The sequence below is a fragment of the Pristiophorus japonicus genome, chromosome 2 (assembly GCF_044704955.1).
Source record: "Pristiophorus japonicus isolate sPriJap1 chromosome 2, sPriJap1.hap1, whole genome shotgun sequence".
Lineage (NCBI taxonomy): Eukaryota > Metazoa > Chordata > Chondrichthyes > Pristiophoridae > Pristiophorus > Pristiophorus japonicus.
In genome coordinates, this window is record NC_091978.1 from 16369961 (window position 1) to 16384461 (window position 14501).

General features: G+C 47.7%; 1 protein-coding gene across 3 annotated transcripts in view; it reads right to left on the bottom strand.

Annotated features, from left to right (window-relative positions):
* Positions 1-14501, bottom strand: part of LOC139236054 (dedicator of cytokinesis protein 2-like) — a 1544097-nt gene that overhangs the window by 22705 nt on the left and 1506891 nt on the right. For all 3 annotated transcript variants that reach the window (XM_070866795.1, XM_070866794.1, XM_070866796.1), the window contains 2 exons: positions 12797-12881; positions 1773-1859 (listed from right to left, as the gene is read on the bottom strand). In XM_070866795.1, the coding sequence (XP_070722896.1) occupies positions 1773-1859; positions 12797-12881 (172 nt within the window). The remainder of the gene's footprint in view (positions 1-1772; positions 1860-12796; positions 12882-14501) is intronic.

Consider the following 14501-nt stretch of genomic DNA (forward strand, 5'->3'; position numbering starts at 1 on the left):
ATGTTACTGGACTAATAATCCAGAGGCCTGGTCTAATGTTCCGGAGACATGGATTCAAATCCCAACACGGCAGATGGGGAGTTTTAATTCAGTTAATTAAATGAATCCAGAATAAAAAGTTAGTGTTAATAATGGTCACCATGAAACTGCTGGATGATATTAAAAATCCCATCTGGTTCACTGATGCCCCTTAGGAAAGGAAATCTGCGGTCCTTACCCGGGCTGGCCTATACGTGACTCCAGTCCCACCCCTAACAAGCCAAGAAAGAAAAAAGAAAGAAAAAGAAAAACATTTTCGATGCAACGGGGAAAGGACGGGGTAATGGGACTGGCTGAGGTGCTCTTGCAGAGAGCCAGCACGGGCTCGACAGGCCGAATGGCCTCCTTCTGTGCTGTAACCGTTCTATGATTCTAAGGCGGCTTAGCACCACTTTTTCAAGGGCGATTGGGGATGGGCAATAAATGCTGGGCCTTGCCAGTGACGCCTAGAGTACTGCGTACAGTTTTGGTCTCCGTATTTAAGGAAGGTTATACATTGGAGGATGTTCAGAGAAGGTTCACTAGGTTGATTCCGGAGATGAGGGGGTTGTCTTATAAAGGTGGGTTGAGTAGGTTGGGACTATACACATTGGAGTTCAGAAAAATGAGAGGTGATCTTATCGAAATATTTAAGATAATGAGGGGGCTCGACAAGGTGGATGCAGAGAGGATATTTCCACTCAAAGGGGAAACTAGAACTATGGGGCATAGTCTCAGAATAAGGGGCCACCCACTTAAAACTGAGATGAGGAGGAATTTCTTCTCTCGGAGGTTTGTAAATCGATGGAATTCTCTGCCCCAGAGAGCTGTGGAGGCTGGGTCATTGAATATATTTAAGGCGGAGATAGACAGATTTTTGAGCAATAAGGGAAACAAGGGCTATGGGGAGCGGGCAGGGAAGTGGAGCTGAGTCCATGATCAGATCAGCCATGATCTTATTGAATGGCGGAGCAGGCTCGAGGGGCCAAATGGCCTACTCCTGCTCCTATTTCTTATGTTCTTATGTTATGTGACGCCCACATTCCATAAACGAATAAAAAAAAAAGGAGGGGACCAGATTCTATGACTCGTGTTTCCCTGTCCTGGGAAGGAGAAAAATAATCAGCCACAGTTCCTGCTCCCGATCACTGCTCAGTGACCCCCTGATAGGAAGGATGGACATCAGAGGAGGAGAGGACCGTGACATTGGTGAATGTCACAGTTGGATAGCCCACTGATACCCACTGCCTAGGATCACCTGTGGGGCATGACCGCTTGGCCGAGGTGCCAGAGGTCATGTGGAATTGTACAGCAGCATTCTGGGACAGGAGGAATCATGCGGGTGGGTGAGGAAGGCTAGGTCGGAGGGGAGTGATGGGAGTGGGGGGGGGCGGGGGCAGGGAGAAAACTGTGACTAAATTGTTAAAAAAGATGATCAAATGGGACTGAAGATGCTGAGATTCGAACAGAAATACTTAGCAGGTCAGACAGCATCTGACGATGACGACAAAAGGAGAGGTAACGGGGCAAGTTAAGAAACCATAGATGAGCGTTTTTCCTCAAACAAGGAATCCCCTCTATCCTGGTTGACATGCTCCTTAAAACCCACCTCTTTGACCCGTCCCAGTATCTCCTTATTTGGCTCGGCATCAAATTTTATTTGAAAACTGCTCCTGTGAAGCGCCTTGGGACATTTTACTACGTTGAAGGTGCTATATAAACGCAAGTTGTTGTTGTTGTTACTGATTACTCACCAGCGACATTTGTATAGCTTCGAACCAGCGGAGAATGCCGGGCATCTTGTACGCGGTAGTAAACGTGGTCCTTTCAATCCACATGGACTGTGTGAAAGAGAAGAGCGTCATGGCATCAATACATCGATCCTCGATCGTTCCGAATCGGTGGGGCACTTCCAACATGGAAGAGCCCCCAACTCTCACAGGTACTGCCACAGGTTTTTTTTATTTTAATCTTCTGCCTCACTCTCTTGATCTCTCTCCCTCTACCTCACCTAAAACTACCTCTTCCTCTATCCTACTCTTTACAGTCAGAGTTGCGTGCTACGAATATTATGAACAGGAGGAGGTCATTCAGCCCCTCGAGCCTGTTCCGCCTTTCAATTAGATCATGGGTGATCTGTATCTCGATTCGATTTACCCGCTTTTGCTCCGTATCCCTTGATACTCTTACGCAACAAGAATCTGTCGATCTCGGTCTTGAAAGGTCCAATTGCCCCCAGGTATCTGCAGCCTTTTCGGAGCGAGGTCCAGATTTCTACTGCCTTTATGTGAAAAAGTGCTTCCTGCTTTCCCTTCTAAATGGACAAATTCAAATTTTAGGCCCCCTCGTTCTTGATTTCCCCCACAAGAGGAAACTGTTTCTCTGTACCTATCCTATCAAATCCCTTTACCATTTAAACATCTTGATCAGATCACTCCTCAATGTTCTGTGGAACATAGAAACAGGAGGAGGCCATTCAGCCCCTCGAGCCTGTTTCGCCATTCAATGAGATCAAGGCTGATCTGTGACCTAACTCCATATACACTGCCTTTGCCCCATATCCCTTAATACCTTTGGTTAACAGAAAGCGATCAATCTCCGATTTAGAATTAACAATTGATCGAGCATCAATTGCCATTAGCAGAAGAGAGTTCCAAACTCCTACCACCCTTTGTGTGTAGAAATATTTCCTAATTTCACTCCTGAAAGGTCTGTCTCTAATTATTAGAATATGCCCCCTAGCTCTAGAATCCCCAACCAGCAGAAATAGTTTGTCTCGATCAACCCTATCTGTTCCCCTTAATATCCAGAAAACTTAGATCAAATCACCCCTTAACCTTCTAAACTCTAGGGAATACAACCCTAATTTGTGTAATCTCTCCTTGTAATTTAACCCTTGGAGTCCCGGTATTATTCTGATAAATCTATGCTGCACTCCCTCCAAGGCCAATCTATCCTTCCTCCGATATGATGCCCAGAACTGCTCACAGTGCTCCAGGTGTGGTCTGGCCAGGGTTTTGTATAACTTCTACCCCCTGTGCTCAAGTCCTGCACTGTGGGATTCACGTACCTGGTTCCATTTTGGTAACCAACACCCAGTCACAAAGCCGTACATTTTGATGCCAGCTGTCTCTCAACATGGCTCGAAAGCCAGTCGCTCGCAGGAGCGTGAGAGCAGCCTAGGGCAGCTCTAGAATTCTCAACCTGGCCTAATTCTACAGCTGGATAGGAGTGGAGTCGGGGAGGGTGGCAGAGGCGGCAGTGAGGGGGGGGAGTTGGTGATGGCTAAAGTTCTACGGTTCGTTTTAGCACAGACCTTAAGAACCTCAGTCACTCATACCTCCACATTGTAAGAAACAGAAGCTAGCTGAAGAAAATAGAGTTCTATTTTAAAATATAACAAATGTGCACAATTAAGAAGCGTCTTGAAGGAGGAGAGTGAGTCGAGAGGTGGAGGTTTAGGCAGGGAGTTCCAGAGCTTGGGGCCCAGGCAACAGGAGGCACGGCCACCAATGGTTGAGTGTTTAAAAATCAGGAATACTCAAGAGGGCAGAATTAGAGGAGCACAGATATCCCAGGGGGTTGTGGGGCTTAAGGAGATTACAGAGCTAGGGAGCGGTGAGACCATGGAGGGATTTGAAAACAAGGATGAGAATTTTTAAATTGAGGCGTTGCTTAACCGGGAGTCAATGTAGGTCAGCGAGCACAGGGTTGATGGGTGAGCGGGACTTAGGAAATGAGGAGCCGAGTTTTGGATCAGCTCAAGTTTACATAGGATAGAACGTGGGTTACGTTGTTACATTTTGTTTTTAATTTTGAGGCTAGAGGTAACAAAGACATGGATGAGGGTTTCAGTAGCAGATGAGCTGAGGCAAGTGCAGAGACGGGCGATGTTACGGAGGTGGAAATAGATATACGCTGCGGATATGTGGTTGGAAGCTTATTTCAGGGTCAAGCATGACACCAAGGTTGCGAACAGTCTGGTTCAGCCTCAGTGAGGGTGTCCTTGAAACGCTTCCTCTGCCCACCTGGGGCTCGCTTGCCGTGTAGGAGTTCTGAGTAGAGTGCTTCCTTTGGGAGTGTTGTGTCAGGCATGCAAACCATGTGGTCCGCCCAATGGAGCTGGTCAAGTGTGGTCAGTGCTTCAATGCTGGGGATGTTGGCTTGATCGAGAACACTGACGTTGGTACGTCTATCCTCCCAGTGGATTTGCAGGATCTTGCGGTGGCAGCGCTGGTGGTACTTCTCCAGTGCTTTGAAATGTCTGCTGTATATGGTCCACATCTCTGAGCAATGCAGGAGGGCGGGTATCACAACTGCCCTGTAGACCATAAGCTTGGTTTCTGGTCTTCAAACACTCTCTTCCTCAGGCGACCGAAGGCTGCACTGGCACACTGGAGGCGGTGTTGGACCTCAACATCGAAGTCTGCCCTTGCTGATAGCAGGCTCCCGAGGTATGGAAAATGATCCACGTTGTCCAAGGCCACGCCGTGGATTTTGATGACTGGGGGGGCAGTGCTGTGTGGCGGGGTCTGGTTGGTGGAGGACCTTGTCTTACGGATGTTTAATATAAGGCCCATGCTTTCGAATGCCTCGGTGAAGATGTTGATGATGGCTTGGAGTTCGAGCTCTGAATGTGCACTGACGCAAGCGTGATCCACCTACTGTAGTTCGATGACAGAGGATGGGACGACCTTGGGTCTAGCCTGGAGGCGACGAAGGTTCAACAGGTTCCCATTGGTTCGATAGCTTTGTTCTACTCCAGTGGAGAGTTTGTTGAGAGTAAGATGGAGCATTGCAGCAAGGAAGATCGAGAAGAGCGTTGGCGCGATGATGCAGCCCTGCTTGACCCCGGTCTGGACGAGGATTGGGTCTGTGGTGGATCCATTGGTCAGGATCACGGGTGCATGTCGTCATGGAGCAGGCGAAGGATGGTGACAAAATTCTATGGGCAGCCGAAACGGAGGAGGACGCTCCATAGACCCTCGCGGTTGACAGTGTCAAAGGCCTTTGTGAGGTCAAAGAAGGCCATGTACCAGGGTTGGTGCTGTTCCCTGCATTTCTCTTGTAGTTGTCGCGCGGTGAAAATCATGTCCGTTGTACCCCTTAGTGGACAGAATCCGCATTGTGACTCTGGGAGGAGCTCTTCAGCCACAGGGAGAAGACGGTTGAGGAGGATTCTTGCGATGACTTTCCCAGTGGTCGACAGCAGGGAGATTCCTCTGTAGTTGCTGCAGTCGGACTTGTCCCCTTTTTTGGTCATGATTACCGTATCTCTGAGATCTCCTGGCATGCTCTCCTCCTTCCAGATAAGAGAGATGAGGTAATGCATTCATGCCAATAGTGCTTCTCCTCCATACTTTAGTGCATCAGCGGGGATTCCATCTGCTCCTGATGCCTTATTGTTCTTGAGCTAATGGATGGCCTTTTCTACCTCGTGCAGGGCTGGGGTTTTGCTGAGATAGTGGTGGGTAACATGCTGCGGGATGGAGTCGAGGTCACTATGTCGAAGGCAGAGTCTCGGTTAAGGAGATCTTCGAAGTGTTCCTTCCAGCGGGCCCTGGCGACCTTGGTGTCCTTAATGAGTGCCTCCCCGTTATTGGCCAGCAGTGGGATGGGGCCTTGGGTGCTTGGGCCATAGGTGGACTTGACTGTGTTGAAGAATCCTTGCATGTCATGGCTGTCGGCCAGCTGCTGGATCTCCTGTACTTTCTCCACCCACCATCTATTTTTTAGGTCGCGGGTTTTTTGTTGGACCTCGGCCTTCAGCCACCTGTAGAGCTGCTTTGATGCTTCCGAGTTCAGACATGCCTTGCGCTTGCAGCTTATTAGCTCCTGGATCTCCTGGTTGTTCTCGTCAAACCAGTCTTGGTGTTTCCTAGTTGAGTGACCGAGCGTCTCTTCGCAGGCACTGGTTATGGAGGCCTTGAGGACAGACCAGGCACTGTGGGCACTCTGCGTCTCGGGGTCATTGAAGGTCGCCAGGTTGGCAGTGAGGTGCTGGCTACATAGGGCTTTCTTAACTGGGTCTTTGAGTGCCCCGGCATTGATTTTTCTGCAGCATTGTTTCTGTTGCCGTCGCTGCTTTGGGGCTATATTGTTGTTGATGATGGAGCGGATTAGGTGGTGGTCCATCATAATCACCATGCTACCGTATCCTGTGCTTTTGAGGAGATTCCTGTTCCGCTTATGGAAATTTCACACGTAAATAGAATCCCCATAAGCATGATAGAAATCCTTCTTTGTCATTGGTTGGACTGGCCCACGTGAACCGAGTGAGGCTTGCAAACCCTGTGCGTCCCTGGGATACATGAGCCTTTACGCAGACCCAGGAGCGCAAGCCTTCAAAGGACCGCAGCAATCAGGAAGGTGCAGAGTTTCCTTGTGGACCGGAGGTGCTTGCCCGCGGCAAACCTCCGATTGCAATTACCACCCCATTGACCTCTTCTATTATCTGAGCCCAATCAATCAGTGCTGGAAAAAAAGAGTGAATCTTTAAGCTGCAGTAGTAAGACTGTGCCACAGGGTGGCGCACCCGCCCTGTTGCATCAGACTGAAAGCGTTGGTGAATTGTTCAGAATCAAGCAGATCCTGCTTCCGAATTTTTATCGTTAATGCTCATGCAGAATTGTCTGTGCTTCGCCTTCGCGTCTATCATCATCATAATAAGCAGTCCCTCGAAGTCGAGGAAGACTTGTTTCCACACTAAAATTGAGTTTGCAGGTGACTGGACAGTCCAATACAGGAATTACAGTCTCTGTCACAGGTGGGACAGACAGCGGTTGAAGGAAAGGGAGGGTAGGGGGTCTGGTTTTCCGCACGCTCCTTCCGCTGCCTGCGCTTGTTTTCTGCATGCTCTCGGCGACGAGACTCAAGGTTCTCAGCGCCCTCCCCGGAGCTCTTCCTCCACTTAGGGCGGTGTTTTACCAGAGATTCCCAGGTGTCGGTGGGGATGTTGCACTTTATCAAGGAGGCTTTGAGGGTGTCCTTGAAATGTTTCCTCTGCCCACCTGCGGCTCGCTTGTCGTGTAGGAGTTCCGAGTAGAGCGCTTGCTTTGGGAGTCTTGTGTCGGGCATGCAGTCATTGTGGCCCTGCCCAACGGAGCTGGTCGAGTGTGGTCAGTGCTTCGATGCTGGGAATGTTGGCCTGAGAACACTGACGTTGGTGCGTCAACAGTGGTACTGATTCTCACAGGCTCTGGGTAGCGTGCTGAGTCACTCTTCGATGACATCAGGGATTCATCAGAAGCCTCGGCGTGTCTGACCAAGCTCGCGAGCAATTCAGTTCTTACGTTGAGTAGGCGGAGGTGTTTTTTCGGGCAAATCACATTTTTGAGGCAAAAAATGCAGATGAGAATGTTCAAGCTCAAAATAAAGTAATCTGTGAACAGAAGAAAGCAATTTTTCTAATGGAGATCAGCCCAGATGTCCACGGAACATCGACAAACCTACTCGCACCAGGGAAAGCAAAGGATGCGTTGTTTGAAGACATTGTTGAGAAACTCGTGGACCATTTCGACCCAAAACCATTAGAAATAGCAGAGAGCTATAAGTTTGGTACTAGAAACCAAAAACAAAGAGAAACCATCAGTGACAATATTGTAGTTCTTAGAACCTGTCTTTGCATTGTAACTTCGGCACAGTTTTGGATTGTGCGTTGCGAGATAAGTGTGTGTGTGGACTGGGGGATGAGCACACACAGTCCCAGATACTGAACACTCCAAACCCAGCGTTTGAAATAGCATGAAAAATAGCCCTATCTATGGAGATGGTGACTAAGAATGCTAGGGAGCTCCATCCAACTCAAGTGACCAGTGCAGCTGAGGTCCACAGTCACAAAGCCACCGCCAAACCTAAAGCTGTGAGGCCGAGTCAAAAGCATGTCGGTGAGAGCAGTTCAGTGAATTGTTATCACTACAATGGAAATCACACACCACAGTCCTGCCAACACAGAAACTCAAAGCGTTTTCACTGCTAGAAGCAAGGCTATATTTCAACAGATAGATCTAAACAAGAAGTAAGAACCATTCTAGTGGCAATACAAAGCAGCGACAAGAAAAGGGAGGAGTTCACAATATTGAAGTGAACACAACACAAAATTGAAGAACTAGGCAGCTACAGTATCTATGCTACCAACGGCAACGCTAGCAATCGTGAGATAAGCTTCTGTACAAAACCTTTGATTATTGATATGTGTATCGGCATGGTGGCAGACTGCTCCATCATGAGTAAGGACACATATGAGAGTAATTTTAATCAAGTACCACTTACAAAGAGTATCATAGAGTTAAAAACTTACTCTGCAGAAATCCTAGAGACATGTGGACAAATGGAATGTACACTTCAACACAATGGCCAGTCGGTGAAGATGTCTATTAATGTAGCGAAGTACAACAACTGGTTGAGAAAATTGAAACTGGACTGGAAAAACGTCTTCAGCATGGAACACAAGAACATAAGAAATAGGAGCAGGAGTAGGAGTCGAGCCTGCTCTGCCATTCAATAAGATCATGGTTGATCTGATCATGGGCTCAGGTATAAAGTCCTCCCCTAAAATCTTCCAGGCTATGATGGATAAGAATTTGCAAGGGGTTCCAATTTGCTTATTCAATCAAGACGCTGTGCTGATCGCAACAAGCAGCGAGGAAGAAAATTTAGAAGTTCTAGATAGAGTGTTTCAAAGATCGAATGTCCATAAAGGCAAATTGAAAAGGAGCAAATGTGCTTTTGTGCAGCCAGGGGTTGTGTACCTTGGTCTGAAAGTTGATGCAAGTGGCTTGCAAGCAGTGAAGGAAAAGGTTGATGCTCTCATCAATACTCCAAAGCCACAGAATGTGACTGAATTAAGATCTTTCCTTGGAATGGTCCAATACCACACACGTTTCTGACCTGAGTTAGCGACCATGTTAGCTCCATTGCACGAACTCCTCAATAAGGATGTCCAGTGGAAGTGGACGAAAGCACAACTGGTAGCTTACAATGCTTGTAAGAGAAGTCTTACTCGCAATGCTCTACTTGTGCACTGACACAGAGTGTGAGCTTAAGTTAGCGTGTGAGGCTTCCAGCTATGAAGTAGGATCTGTCATAAGCCAAGTAATAGAGGTAGGCCAGGAGAAATCAATCGCGTTCGCATCGCCAACCCTCACACCGAGCGAAGGAAACTATGAGCAAAATGAAAAGGAAGCACTCGCCATAGAGTTTGGAATCAAAAATTTCCAAAAGTTCCTGATCAGCAGATAGTTTACCCTGATAACCGATCACAAACCACTCCCAGCAATACTGGGGCCCAAATCTGCCAACCCTGCAATGGCTGCATCAAGAACGCAACGTTGGGCAGTGTTGTTGTCACAATAGAACTATGTGGGACCTGATTAACTATTGTGGGACCTGATTAATTTATAATTATCGAGTAGCTGTGTGCTGTGTACGTGCTCACTAACAACGGAAAAGGTTGCAGCGTGGTTGGGGCCAAAGCACAGTCACATGGTTCAGCGCTGTTCTGACCAGATAACAGGAACATGCTGCAAAACAGTGAACGGCAGGAGGAAGGGGCATGATGTGGTAATCACATCATGACCAAGGCAATTGCTATATGCAATGGGCAGCTGGGTCATAACCAGCGGCCAGTCCAGAGTCGACAAACTGACCCCAATAACAGCAGGGGGGCCAATCAGGGAATGGGAAAACCCCACGTTCGCGACTATAACTGAAGCTGTAACACACGGTAGAGTGCGCTTTATTCTTAGTAACTGCAAGATGTAACTGAGCCAATAAAGTTTGCCTGGATACTACCACCGGACTCGAGTCTCGTCAAATGCTAAGAATATAAGAGACCCTACAGACTACAAGATTGAATATTGCACTTCAAAGCAAAATGCAATCGCAGACGGCTTGTCCAGGTTGCCACACAAGGACTCATGCGTTGGGAGCGAAGGTGCGATTTTCATGCTAGGTGCAGTTGACCAAGATTTTCCCGTGAATGCAACCAAGATTAGACTCAAAAGGAGTCAGTACTGATGAAATTGTATGACCTTGGGCTGGATTTCCCCGTCCTTTGCGCCTCGGGTTTCGCCCCGGAGCGGTGTGGAAGGCGGCGTTCAGGTCTCCAGTGCCCCGCTGCGATCCTCCAGTCGGGTTTTGCGGTGGCGCCGAGCTGCACCGATGGGAAGATCTGTGTCGGGTGTACACCGCCTCCCTTAGCGCTGCGCCCCCTGACGCAGGGCCCCGGTGCCCAAACTTCCTTACCAAAGCCCAAACTATTCCCGGCTGGTAACTTTCCCGCCCCGAAAACAGAAAAGCCTAAATTCCAGCCCCTTGAATGGATCACTAATCAGTATCTGGACACAGAGTTGAAACCATTTCATAATCTTCGTACTGAATTGTCTTGTGAGCAAGGTTGTATCAAGTGGGGGAACAGAGTGGTGGCACCTATTTCTTTGAGAGATAGAATTCTGGCCGAACTTCATACTGAACATCCAGGGATCGTCATGAAATCAATTACAAGAAGCTTTATTTACTGGCCTGGATTGGACAGCGATCTTGAATCACTTGTCAGCAAATACAGCGTTTGCCACAATTGCAGAAACAAACCACCCAAAACTCCACGACAACCCTAGTCATGGCCAAGTAGACCTTTTCAGGGAGTTCATGTAGATTTCTGTGAGAAAGCAAATAATTATTTCCTCGTACTTGTGGATAGTCACTCAAAGTGGATTGAAGTGAAACACATGGCTTCAGACACGTCTGAGATAGAAACAGGATCATCTTTGAGTTTGAAACAAAAAAAAAACCAGCCAAAATATTGGTTCAACACCATAACCTTCTGCAAGATCAGGAAGGCTCCATAACCTGTTATTAAAATGGATTTGTAGTTCATTTAAACGTTTTACTATGTAGTGCATGTAAAACTGGGAAAGGTGTGCCCATAGTTTTGTTATATTTGAGAGGGGAATACATACACTTTTTTTTAATGGGGAAAGCAGTGTTACATGGGATTACATAGGATATACGGCACAGAAACAGGCCATTCGGCCCAACCAGTCCATGCTCCACTCGAGCCTCCTCCCATCTTTCCTCATCTAAATCTATCAGCGTAACCCTCTGTTCCCTTCTCCCCCATGTGCTTGTCTAGCCACCCCTTAAATGCATCTATGCTATTTGCTTCAACCACTCCTGTGGTAGCGAGTTCCACATTCTCGCCAAGTTTCTTCTGAATTCCCTATTGGAATTCTTGGTGACTATCTTATATTGATGGCCTCTAGTTATGCTCTTCCCCACACAAGTCGAGACATTCTCTTTGTCAAAACCTTTCATAATTTTAAAGACCTCTATTAGGTCACCCTTCAGCCTTCTTTCTTCCATGAAAAAAGAGGCCCAGCCTATTCATTCTTTCCTGATATGTGTACCCTCACATTGTGGGTATCAGCTGATAATTCTGGTATCAGTGCACTGTATAATCACATGGTTTGGTCTGAGCTATGCTCAGTTCGCTCTGGCCTAGTCAAGGAAGCACATGGATCAGCAACTCATCGTGTCTCTGTCCTTCATTTGTCCTGCCCAGGTTTATTCCAATGAGCAGGGCTGGCGGTGAAGAGGTTAATGCTGAGGCCCTCACTCTCAAACTAATTAGCGGCACTCCAGCAGGTGCTAGAATGACGTTTCCCGGCGCTGGGGAAATAGCACCGATTGAAAATTAGCAGCATTCACAGGAGTGCAATTTAATTAGAGGGAGCGACGTCAGAGAGCATCATGTTTTTGACAAAAGGCTGACGTACATCAAAGTGTTTGATCAGCATAACTGCAGCATGAGCTCTGTTCTCCTAATGAGCTCAGTTGACGCCGCAGAGAACAGACAAAGTAGCTGTGAAGGTTACACATCAGACACATTCCGGCCTCCTTACTCCAGGCAGGCGAAGTAACGTAAGCAGCCACCCTCAACTTCCCCTCTCTTCCGATGAAAGGATCGGAATATCACATAGCCAAGGAGTCGGGGCCCTATTCACTGCTTGATACGGTAAAGCGCGGCCCAGATAGATTGAGGAAGTGAGGTGTTCAAGCCCCATTCCTGAGGTTCGAGCGCACAATCCAGGCCGACACTCCCAGTGCAGTGCTGAGGGAGCGCTGCACTGTCAGAGGTCCCGTCTGCTCTCTCAGTTGGACGTAAAAGATCCCATAGCACTATTTCGAAGAAGAGCATGGGAGTTATCCCCAGTGTCCTGACCAATATTTATCCCTCAATCAACAACATTAAAACCAGATTCATCATCACAGGCAATCCCTCAGAGCTGAGGGTGAGTTGCTTCCACTCTAAAAGTGAGTCCTCAGGTGACTGGAGAGTCCAATGCAGGACCTATTGTCTCCATCACAGGTGGGGCAGAGAGTGGTTGAAGAAAAGGGGGGTGGGGTGGGGAGCCTGGCTTGACGCACGCTCCTTCCGCTGTCTACGCTTGTTTTTTGCTTGTTCTTGGCGATGGGACTCGAGGTGCTCAGCGCATTCCTTGGATGCTCTTACATTACACTCAGTACCTTCATCCAAGTCATTAATACAGATTGTAAATAGTTGAGGCCCCAGCATCGATCCCTGCGGCACCCCACTAGTTACTGTTTGTCAAGCGGAAAATGAGCCATTTGTCCCGACTCTCTGTTTTTGGATAGATAAATAGAGGCGGCTAAGAAATCTTTTATCACATTACACACAAAGCAAATAATGATTGGCTCCAATGAACTCCACCCGGTTTATGATCCAGAGATTTACTTCAATGGATAAAGAGGCACTTACAGCAAATTCATTCTCAGGGTCCTTCGGCCCTCTCCTGGTCGGTCGGGAGTAGCTGAACTTCATGACGTTATTAGCCTTGAAGAAGCTGATGGGTGAAAGGGATGAAAAAAAAATGGTTAGCGGAAGGAAGGAGATGTTGCTGAAGGTTTCATCTTGAAGCAGAATTGCCTCTCCTCGGTTTTCTCACCACTTGTTTCTGGAGTGGTGGTGGCCGCTGAGAGCTCCCCTCAGCACTGACCTTGAGCAGGGGGAAGTGAAAATACTCATGATGGAGATGGGGGGAAGGGGGGTGGGGAGGGGGAGGACATTGTGGGCAAATTCCCGTAGCTCCCGCTCCATCACCATAACTTTGGCAGAAATCCCGTTGGGATCCCTGGAGACTCTCCAAAAATAGCTCCGGATAAATCCCAGTCCACAACCAGTGTGGGTTTTCACCAGATATCTTTATTATTTATTCATTCTCAGGATAAGGGTAGCGCTGGCAAGGCCGGCATTTATGGCTGAGCGGTTTGGTACTGAGTTTCATGCAAGACCCACTTCAGAGGGTAGTTAGGGGTCAACCATGTTGTTGAGGACTGAAGTCACGTGTGTTGTGTTCATGCTCTGTTTGGTTGTTGCAGGACACTAGACAGCCATTAGAACCCTGCGGGAGCTATTCACGGTTGCTGTAAATATTCTGGTTCATGCTGGTTTTGGGACACCATTTTGGGAGTTGCTATAAAGGACACAGTTAGTTACTTAGTCTGTTTATTTACGTACACAACAATGTGTAGGCCCAGACCAGGTAAGGACGGGTAAGCTTCCCTTCCCTTAAGGGCATCAGCGACCCAGTTGGGTTTTTACAGCAATCTAACAGCTTCATGGTCACTTTTACTGAGGCTAGCTAGCTATTTCCCGATTAAAAAAAAAATCAATTTAAATTCTGCATGGGATTTGAACTCACGTCCTCTGGATTATTAGTCCAGGGACTCTAAAATGACTGGTCCACCAGAACAGAAGCAGATTTGATAAGGTGGAACAGGCAGTATGTGACAGGGTAACAGGACCAGCAGGCACAGGCATGACTGGGCAGTAGTTGATTGGCGCCCATCAATGCTGAGATCAGAGACTAGGCAGGACATCAGGAAATTAACTGATGAATCACAGCGGCAGCATGAGACATTTTGCAATTTATCGGATGTGGGTATTGTTCTCAATGTCAGTGTTTTAATTGCCCATTCCTTTGGTACAACTGAGAGCACTTAAGAGTTCAGAGTCAACCATATTGCTGTGGGTCTGCAGACACATCAAGGCACAGACAAGGTAAGGACGGCAGATTTCCTTTCTTGAAGGGCATTAGTGAGCCCGATGCACTTTTAACCGCACCAATAATCAACATTACTGATTTATTTAATTCACTGAATTTACATTCCTCTAGCTGCTGTGGTGAGATTTCAACTCACGTCTCAGGTTTATTAATCTACGCCTCTGGGTTACTCCAGTAACTTAACCACTGTGCTACCGTTCCCATTGCTCACAGCACACATGATTTTCCTCAGCTTTCTCATTAGGGTGCTGAGGAAGCAAGGGCTGAGCGTGGGATGTTATTTCCTGGGAGGGGTGGGGGGGTGGAGGGGTATGGACATCAGTAACATTTACAGCATGAATTTCAAAGTCCCTGCCAAACTGGGCTCCCCACAGAGGAGCCTATTTTGACTCCCCCCCC